Raw genomic sequence first — 10733 nt, 5'->3', positions numbered from 1 at the left:
AAGTATAGGTAGGCTAGAGTCGAATGGTTTGTAGAGGAAGACTCTGCCAAGAGGTGGACTAGAGCTACTCCTTCAGGGAACTCCAAGTTTGGCGCCCGAAACTTAGCGAAGTATCACTGAAGCCATAGCTGGACCTTCCAAGTTGGCCCGTTGAGGTTGGACTCTAAGGGCTCACCTATAGTCCTATTGTAGAGGAGATAGTAGAGATGTGCGATGAGGAAAGGCCTTATGGCGACATCATCAAAGGAGTGCAGTGCCTCTACCAAAGGAATCCAATCTAATTTTACTCTTTTAGACTTGTTTAGGAACACATGTATGTTCAACCAGTACAAGAGGAAGTACATGTGCTCTTGAGCCCTATCTTCAGTGGAGGAGGGCGGACTGAAAGTCTTCTTTACAAATGGGATGAAGCCCGCAAAGGACATTCCATAGCTTTTGAAAGTCGAGGAGTTGTACTCCAGTTGAGTAATAGACTCAGATGCACTTGTGCTTTTAGTAGTCGGGCAAGAGGGCAAAGACCAATCATGGGTGATGTCCACGCACCTACCTGAGGGCCTTAGCCTGACTTGAGCCATGTCGAGGATTGTGGGAGACATGGGATCCATTATGAAATCAAATGTATTGGTCCTATTGTAGATCCCATTAGCCATCCATTTCTATTTCCAAATGGGCCCGAGCTCGTCCACCCATTGCAACCAGGCTTCATCCCTTATCAGTGGAAAGGTTATTCTGAAATCGGACCACTTAAAGGGTGAGATGCCAGCCTCGGCGGAATAAGGGCTAGGGGTGAACCAATTAGCAGTAGGCATGTTGCTCTTCACTGCAATCAGGACTAGAGCAGTCCAGGCCAATCTCAGGGAGTGTACTCCCCCTTCTTCGAAAAAAAATCGACATATTAAGGCATGCCCGAGGGCAATGAAAGTTGTTGATTAGGCAGCGCAAGCTAATGATCCCTTCACCATACTTACATGCAGGGAAAATTTTTGGTGCCATGGTTAGTTTTTGGGAAGAAAGTGAAGAAAATCAAAGGCAGAAAGCAAGAAAAAACTGCAAAGCCAAGAAATTTATGGAAATTCTGGGAATTTTGGAAACTCAAAGAATAAAGATTGCTAGAAGTGTTGGCCGAGAAATTTAAACGGAGGTTATATAACGGGCATATAGTTAACGTTGAAGATCGTGGGCTAGTGCAAATGTTTATTCAAAAACGGCTATTTAAATGGTGCAAGTCCTGAGTTAAAGCATGCGGCTAGTGTTTAATCTTTATTAATCTCTAGATTAACAGACTTAACAATGATTAAAGAGGGCACTGTTTAGGTTAATATTTAACATTGGGGTTTATGATAAGGAGGCCCAAGGATGCCAAAGTAAATGGAGATTTGCCCGAAGCCTAGTTAAAAGGCCTGAAGCAAATTGAAGCCATTTCAGCCAAGGTATAGGTCATGTGCCTATGATTGAAGTGATGGGTGATAAAGACCAACTCACCACCACCCAAAAACACCTTTTCGAGGGCATGACAAGTAATTAAGTGATGACTCACTGCCCCCCGAGAGCCATCAGCCAAAAACGAAGCCAAGATAGTCAGGCCAAATTGCCTATAAAAGGAGAAAGAGGCACCATAGCCAAGGACACTCAAACAACCAATCAAAAGACATATAAACTCTGCTCTCAAGCTAGTTCGTACCCAGAAAGCTGAAACTTGTCCAAATTCGGTCCTTTTAGCTATAGTTCCCTTAGAAAAGCTATCTTTTGTCTAGTGTAGAAGCTCTGCTACCTTCCTTTAGTGTTGTAGTATCAATTCCCTAGTGTAAAACTTGTTTACCTTCCATCCCTTTTAGCATACAACCTCTGTAAACTCAAAGAGAAGTGGTTGCAAGAAGTTCAACCTTGCCCAACAAGGTGAAATCTTGCCCGAGTCTCTTTGTTCGTACTTTTATTTAGTAGATCTATCCCTTAACTTACTTTCCAACATTTATTCAAGATGTTTCCACTGTTTTCTACTTAAGAGTCCCATTTACATTCAAATCTGGTTAACTTAATAAACCTGTTTTCATTAAGAACAAACTGTGTTCGAGGAAATGGTTATAAGGGCCCTGAACTTAATACAAACTTAACCCATCTGTGACAATCATTTGATAACAAGAAGTTTAAATAATTTAGGGCGCAAGTAATCAACTTAAACCATACCTATTCTACATCTGATATACTGAGATAAAAGTTGCACACCTAAATCCTTGTTAGTTTTGATTGCGAGCATCAAGGCCTACACCAAAGGCCCTACAAAGGCACCTTTCAAACTAAGTACTAACTTATCTTGCAATACACTAAGCAGCAAGAGCTCACCCGACAACCAAGTGCCACACCCATAAGGAGCTGTGCGAGGAAAATCTTGCCCGAACAAGATCGTTCTACATTTTATAAGTATCCTAAACAAACACTAACTTGAGTGTCAGAGTGTTTTATTGTAGGTCCTCCTTCTCCCTTATTGATGGTGAGCAAAGATGGTGTCTAAAGCTGCTCAACGTGTTCAAGATTACTTGTTGGCGGAGAATTGAAGTATCTGAAATTTTTCGCTCCAACAGTTGATGCCATCTGTGGGAATTCGTACAAAAAGCCGTATTTGAGAAGTCACGCTTTCACCCACACCACAATGGGGGCATGGGCTAAAAACTTGGTTAAGTTTTCTATTCTTCTCTGTGCCTAAATTAAAACCTTCAACTGTCTCTATCCCCTGTTCTCAGTTAGCTGGATGAAGGAAAGCACAATCACTACACGACGTTGTAACCAAGAGCAACGGAAAAACATAGGAATACTTCAGAGGGTAAAACATGGGAAAATTTTCAGAGGCGAAGAAGACTCTTAACCGGCATCGCCGTTGCCATCATTCTCTTCCTCGTCTTTGCGATCGGGTCCCCCCGAAGCCGATACGGCTCGTCTGCTCAACAAGAATGGGAAGTTCCAGAGGGATCAAGAGGTTGTCTCCATGTTGCAGCTCATAACCCATTGGTATCGTCAGTTGCGGCCATGCCTGCCAAGGCAAGAGCTTTATTCTTAACTAGCTTTTTGGAACTTCGGAAGGAGTGGCGGGTTTCAAATAGCATTTACACATCACCCATGTACAAAAAGGCTATGGTGTTGGAATGCACCATTGAAGAGAACTGCATTGGATGAGACAGAAAACAATCTATTACTATTGGATAATGACGCTTTTGATCGGACGGAAACGTATGGCACACATATATTTTCCTTAGTGGTTCTCCTATCTATCATGCTTATTTACAAACCATATGGGTGGAATAGATGCAGGTTCACTTGATCGTATCTCTCTTGTCACTCAAATAACCGAGCATGTATGTGTTAAAGCTTCTGGAGGAACCAAAGCTTCTGAAATTGGGCAGTTCTCCCCAATCTTCGTGTGTCTTTTGAGGGACTCCTATCTAAATTTATCAGAAGATTGTGGAACGTTAACTCCACGTGAATATCAGGAGCTTGCTTTGAAACCAGTTGAAGACAACAAAAAAAAGGGGACATAGTTGCTAAAAATGAGGCATGAAAAAAAAAAAAAAGAGAAAAAAAAGCCCACAAGTGAGGGGAACAAAGGAAAGAACACTGCATTCAATCCTATCTAGAGAAAGACAATTGCATGAAGTGACAATAAATTCCTACAAAGCGAAACAGGAAAACTAACCAAGTACCTATGGGAGATCCATTGTGGAGTGGGGGCACGGAAGCACCTCCTAGCAGATTGTGTTACCAAAGCTGGGGATAATATGAATCATGCTCATCGCTCACTTGAAATGCATGCTGCTGATTACTATGATCAAAGATAATGAATCGTGTTCCAATTTATGAGAATATGGAGAGAAGGTGGAAATGCTTATATTACACATCGTTTGGTTGCATATTGAAAAGAAATTATTTGGCAAGCACTCATGGCTTGGAGCACGCTATTACTACATAAATTCATGATCGAAAATCATAAGACCGTCAGTTGAAGACCTAGAATAAATTAGGGCCGAAGGCCCAACACTGGGATCGTACAAAAAGTCGCCTTGAGAAGGCATGAATGCCATCCAAGCAACAATGAGGGCACAAATTTACACACCAAACGTAGAGAAGAATTTCTTTCCTCCAGCTATTTTACGATTTTCCATTAAAATACAAATTCTATCATTACATATTTTCGTCATAAAATGTTAAAGAAATTTGCATACCCATCCTCTATCGCTTTACAATTTTACAAAGAAAAATCTTTCACCGGGTTTAAATTTTGCATGAAGAATAATCTTAGTATGAAAAAGAATAATCTTATATGAGTTCATACTAGAATGTGTGTATAGTTCATGTTACGTTTTAGACAGAACTTCTAAACTCTTTCTATTTCTTGAATTGGTCAAGAAATAAATTACATGTCAATCACTCTTGAATCAGATTCTTTGGAACTCGTCAAAGGATTGAATATCAAGCTTACTTTGACTCGACGATATTTCCATACTTGGATGTTATAAGATCTAAATCTTTTCAGGTGCTTTTATTCGGAAGTGAGTTTCACGATAAGTGAATCGTGTGGAGTACGCACATGGATAGTTGGGTTTGGAGACCCTATCATCGAACCATAATTGGCGATGAGAATTTGCATTCAAATGGGATAGATATACTACAATGGTCAAACTACATTGGGTGAAGTTGCAGCCTAGGACCATCCCGAATCGTCCCTTTATCCTGCTATAAGGAACCAAACAGAGGAAGAAACACCATTGCAGAAAGAGAACGTTGAGCAACATGTGGGGACACATGACAAGCTTGGACTAGGGGCAATTCTACAAGGAAAGTTTGCATGGTGGGACTACGAGTACAAGTAATGCTATTATATATTGTGAATAACTGACTTATGATCATACCCCAGGAACAATAATTCATGTCTATTGCTATATGGACAATTTTCAGTATGCTAAACATGAAGATTGAAAAGCCACTTATAGGGTGTGTACTCAAGGCTTTTGGGCAAAAGAAAAACACTCTGCATCAACTCCAGTGGCGACAAAGTTGCCTGAGAGGAGTGTTTGAACAGAATAATTATAAAGGCAAGATCATGATGATCGGCATCCCACCTCAGATCCCCAATATCATGAATGAAACAAGGCTACATCGCTTTGATGATTTCCCTTGAACTTGAACATTGTTGCTGGCATAATTCAGGATGCGAACGTTTAAGGCACGATAACTATGGGTACCGTACCAACCCGCATATATGCTACGGTCCATCTTTATAATGCTTGCTTATGAATTGCATGATTAATTATGAACTGATGTTTGTGAATTTGAGACCAAAAAGGTGAAAACATAAAATTAAGCCAAGGTTTATGAATTAAGATCGAAAACCTAGGTTTATGAATTAAGATCGAAAACCTACGATGGAATGGGTTAAGACCAAATCAAGAATGAAAACACAAATCAAATGGGATGAGACCGAATTAAGATTGAAAACCCAAGATCAAATGAGTTCCGACCGAATTAAGATCGAAACCCAAGATCGAACGAGTTAAGACCGAATTAAGATCGAAACCCAAGATCGAATGGGTTAAGACTGAATTAAGATTGAGAACCCAAGATCAAATGGGTTAAGATTGAATTTAAATTGAAAACCCAAAATCGAATGAGATAAGACTGAATTAAGATCGAAAACTCAAGATCGAATTTAAATCGAAACCCAATATCGAATGGGATAAGACCGAATTAAGATAAAAAACCCAAGATCGAATGGGTTAAGACTAAATTAAGATCGAATAGGTTAAGACTAAATTAAGATCGAGAACCCAAGATCAAATGGGTTAAGACCGAATTAAATTGAAACCCAGAATTGAATGGGTTAAGACCAAATTAAGATCGAGAACCCAAGATCAAATGGGTTAAGACCGAATTTAAATCGAAACCCAAGATCAAATGGGGTCAAAGGGCTTGAGATAGAACATAAATATAGGTTACAAAACCCAAAGATCAAAAAGGCCGACAACTTAATACCGAGGGTTCAAGTCCCTAGACTGAATTATGGCCAAAGCCCAAGACTGAGGGCGAAGACCCTAGTTTGAATTATGGCCGAAGGCTAAATTATAGTGTGATCATAGCCAAAGGCTAAACTCATATTTGAAGATCATCCACATGTTTGTTGGTATCATACCAATGACGTCACATGAATTTTTGCAAAAGAAATATGTTTCTTATACAAACTAAGATGATATGAGTTTGCAGAGAAAAAAAGAGGGCATTTGTGGGTACAAAAATTAAGGTTCAAGCAATGAGCCACTTCCCATTAATCCTAAATTTGGGGGAGTAGAGTTAGTATGAAGGAGCATGATCAAACACTTTCATGGAATGTGTAACATGGAGAAATACAAGGAGAGTGGAACTTGGAGTCTAAGCATTTTATGCCTATAAAAAGGCATAATCACACAAGAATGGGGGAAAGAGAGAGATATGAGATTATTCTATATTTTACAAGTATTCTGAACAAACACTAACTTGAGCGTTGTTCAAGATTACTTGTGGGTGGAGAATTGAAGTACCTAAAATTTTCCGCTCCAACGGAAGAACATAAGAGAAACAGAACTGGGAAACTGGAAAATGAGTTCCATAAAAGAATTTCCAAACAAACTAACAGATAGACCAAAATCAATCCTCTCGAATACACCTGTCAGTATTAAGGATTTTTTAGCAATGAAAATAATGCTGCATTGAGGAAATCAAAACCATAACCCATCTTCAAATGTTAAAGCCTAGTTCCTATCCCTGCTTGTTATGCATTCATACATAAGCCCTGTCGAGCAAGTGTTCTTGAGAACAACCCATAAGCCCTTTTGAGCCTAGTCGGTATTAAGGATTTTTGCTATATCTTAGGATAGCCAAAATTGAAGATAAGATAAGAGAAAATCGGTTAAGATGGTTTGGACACGTGAAACGAAGACCTACAGATGCTCTAGTTAGAAGATGCGATAACGAGATAGAGGATCAGGGGCAAAGGGGTAGAGGAACACCTAAGAAGACTTGGAAAGAGAATCTAAGAAAAGACTTGGAGTACTTGGATCTAACAAAAGGCTTGACACAAAACCGAGTGCAGTGACATTCTACAGACCACAAATAAACCCTACGCAGTTCTCAAGTAAAACGAAACGTCCCCCCAATACTCAAAACATGAATAACCTTACCCTAGAAGGCTAGAACCCAGAAAATCAGGAACTGATCCCCACATTAATATACAGATTCTAGCTGACAAAAGGATAAAAGGTCGTACCCAGTGCACAAGGCTCCCGCTTTACGCAGGGTCTGGGAAAGGTGAATGTCGGCTAGCCTTACCTCCATTTATGGAGAGGCTGCTCCCAAGTCTCGAACCCGAGACCTACCGCTCATGGGCGAAGGCACTTGCCATCGCACCAAGTGTGACCTCTTAGCTGACAAAAGGATGAACACAAGAAAAACATAGATAACGTTGACGAGTTTAGGTCAATTGCACCACAAAACAAGAAATTAGTAAGCTCGAATTTGAAGTAAAATCGAATTCTGACACGAATAAAAGAAATCATAAACCGACATTATACTCAACAACATCCTACTTATAATGTAAACTTGAGCGTAAGTAGAACATTCCACCCTAACTGAAACAGCAAATAAGGGGATTATAAAGCCTAACCAGTAATCTAGCGACTGAGCTCGGCAGGTAACGGCCGATTAAATCCACCGCGGCGGTTCATATACTGTCTTGGCTGCCGCTTCGTGACCGCCCTAACGCCACTTACATCGGCGCCCAGCACCGGCTTCCCTTTTGTCGAGTCGAACCCAGTCGGCACCCCCAATTTCTTCATCATCTCAATCTCATCCTCGTCCATACCCTCACCACCATCACCATCGCTGCTCGGCTTCTGCTGAGTTTTCTGCTCCTTCGCGATGCCCTCAACCAAGTCCAAAACCGCGGCCTTCTGCCTGTCCCTCTCGTCCTCCACAGTCGACTCGCGCCGCTGCTGCTTGCGTGGCTCCGTCGAGAGGCTGCGGTCGTGGTGCTGGCGCCGCCGGTGGGACCTGTCGTCTGGAGTCCGAGAACGGGAGATGGAGCGCGTGCGGGAGCGGGTATGGCGTGGTCTGGTGCGCTCGGGTGTATGCGAGCTCTTGACGCGGACGCGGTCTCGGCGTCTTTCTCTGTCACGGTCTCTGCGTCGTTCTCGGTCCCCCATAGTTTGCGTGAGAGTAAGGAGTAACTCGGAGGGTTCAAGAGTTTAGAAGAAGAGGGTGCTTAATACTGCTTATCAAGTAAACAATGCCCCTAAATTAGCCATGGCCCCTACAAGCCGGGAATTTACTTGTACACGAATTTGGTAATTGCGAGCGTATCATTATTAGTAATCGTTAGTAGACCGAAGTTGAGTGATGGAGATTACGGTATTTAATTTCTAGACAAAAGATTGTGGTATTGAGTTAGAAGTAGCTCAACTTATGGACTTTACCTTGATGGACTTCTAGCCAAAAGATTGTGGTATTGAGTTAATGTTTAGTGATAGAGATTGCAGTATTTAACTTTTAGCCAAAAGATTATGCTTTTTCTTTACCGTTTAAGGACTATACTTATGGAGAGAATTCAATCACAATATGTACATGGTGAAGAGAGAGAGAGATTGCTTGAGTGCGTTGTATTTAAATAATAATAACAATTCAGAGGGAAAACTTATATTATAATAGCAATGAAATGAAAGAGCTTGCAATGAAATGAAATGAAAGAGTTTTGAAATGAAAAGAGCCTTTGAACTGAGAAGGGTGTAATTGTTGTCACACCTCAAAAATGGGCACGTAATAGTGCTACACTCTATTAGTAATAAAAGTCGTCTTATCAAACAGATTGGAAGCAAGAAAAGTCGTCTCAACAGGTACAATCAAGGGGTCAGCTTCCTCCAAAAAACTCCTCTTTTTCGCATTAAGAACGAAACCCAACTCACAGATTGCTAAGAATTCCATTGAATTGAATTCAGAGATAAATATAGTTCCACCTTTATCACGAATTCCTTTATGGTAGGTGAACTGAAATCTAACAGAAACAATTGCATCATTATAAAACCCACCTAAAGGCTGCAGTGCATCAAACAGTTGAGCAGAAGCATTTTCGTGCACCAAAATGGCTTCAACTTTTCCAGTAGATTTCGAATTAAGGAGCATTTGAATAGTTGTTCCACCTTTGTCAAGAATTAACTCATGGAAACCAAGCTTCAAATGCACAATCGTACCATTTTTCATGACTTCACCATTACAAACAAGAAATTTAGAACTATGAGCATCTTTAATTTGAACATTCGAAGTAAAGAACCTACGAAGTGTAACTTCGGTGTCAGAAATCGGCATGTGATAGCCCAACTGAAAATCACAATCTGCTGAGTGTGACCTTTCATCAAACACTTGGAGTGCAAGTGAATCAAGTTTCACCAACCCATCATCTGATACTGAAATTATGAAAATGAATTCTTGGGCCAAGTCGTTCTTGCAATTAGATTCACGATTCGACAAAGGCGACGTCCTGAATTGATCGAATTTATCTCTAAATGCAGCAACCAATCCGTTAGGAACTGAAGAACCCAGAACGCAAGCTTGAATCTTGGATTTCATGCAATCAGAATCAAGAACTGGAGAAATTATCACAGAATCTTCAACCTTCTTGTCGAGTAAATCGAAAACCTTTTCATTCTTCCCAGCCAAATCACTTCGAAAAACCCCAAAACTTACTTGAAATTTGGAATTGGAACGAAACCTTGCAGAACCATCTTCGTGGTATTTGGCGTAGTCGCGAACCCTCTTAAATTTCTTCAATGTTGGGTGCAAACAAGGAGGACTTTTGGGCTTGTATTTTGGACGGTACTGAGACAAGAATTCATCAACTTTCTCACGGGCCTGAATCTTTTCGTTGTGGAAGGATTGATGGTTGAGAACGATTTCATCCGATTTCAAAACAGAGATATGAGACGCCATTTTGATGAACGGCGGATGGGAATTACGACAAGAATCAGGACGCCCGAAATTGGGGCCAAGATTAGGGTTCAAGCCTTCACGAATCTTGGTATCTGTATCCGTCCCTTTTGACGAATTGTCGAATCTTGGTATCTCTAACTACCACCACAAGATGATGGCATCCTAACAATTAGGGACACCGACCGACGAGAGAGAAGAGTCTATGGGCGGGTTTGCAGATGAACCAACTGGGGTTTGTGAGTTTTATTTTAGCAATTTTAGTTTCTTGAAGAAATAATGCTTTAACTTTTTAATTTTATTTTGACATAAAACGAAAAATAAGAAATCATATTTAATGTTTAACACATGGCAAGTTATGAGTTGTATGTAGTGTCACTCAGCATGGTCCAGTGGTAAGTTAAGCCCCACATAAGTTTTTCTCCTAACTTTCAGATATAATTCATATAGTATATATTAGAAGATCAAATTTGACAACTGTATTAAATACATAATTGTATTGTAGCTACCAACATTTATCTCAAAATCAATGGGATACAAGTCAACATTAAATAAGATATAGCAATAAGACCCTTCAAAAGAAATAGCAACAAGAAAATCAAAATTTAAATACTGAGAAGGACCAACAAAGATCAATAAGGGTGGTGGTGTGAACACCTGAGCCAAAGTTCTACACACCCCTGTTTAAAAACGAAAAATTGCAAGAAAAGGTAGGCAAATCAAATTGAGAATTAGTTGAA

General features: G+C 40.4%; 2 protein-coding genes across 2 annotated transcripts; both read right to left on the bottom strand.

Annotated features, from left to right (window-relative positions):
- Positions 1–7518: 7518 nt before the first annotated feature.
- Positions 7519–8304, bottom strand: LOC126597798 (uncharacterized). The gene has a single exon (XM_050264631.1). The coding sequence runs from the start codon at positions 8217–8219 to the stop codon at positions 7689–7691; it is 531 nt and encodes a 176-aa protein (XP_050120588.1). The 5' UTR covers positions 8220–8304; the 3' UTR covers positions 7519–7688.
- Positions 8305–8762: 458 nt separating this feature from the next.
- On the bottom strand, positions 8763–10249 carry LOC126597743 (uncharacterized). The gene has a single exon (XM_050264554.1). It carries the CDS (start codon positions 9994–9996, stop codon positions 8839–8841), a length of 1158 nt encoding a protein of 385 aa, XP_050120511.1. The 5' UTR covers positions 9997–10249; the 3' UTR covers positions 8763–8838.
- Between the last annotated feature and the right edge of the window lie 484 nt (positions 10250–10733).

The sequence above is a fragment of the Malus sylvestris genome, chromosome 13 (genome assembly GCF_916048215.2).
Source record: "Malus sylvestris chromosome 13, drMalSylv7.2, whole genome shotgun sequence".
Taxonomy (NCBI): Eukaryota; Viridiplantae; Streptophyta; class Magnoliopsida; order Rosales; family Rosaceae; genus Malus; species Malus sylvestris.
This window is presented reverse-complemented; position numbering and strand designations above follow the sequence as displayed.

What these genes read in the sequence shown, in the direction of transcription:
- LOC126597743 (XM_050264554.1), bottom strand. Translation starts at nt 9,996, where the DNA reads ATGGCGTCTCATATCTCTGTTTTGAAATCGGATGAAATCGTTCTCAAC.
- LOC126597798 (XM_050264631.1), bottom strand. Translation starts at nt 8,219, where the DNA reads ATGGGGGACCGAGAACGACGCAGAGACCGTGACAGAGAAAGACGCCGA.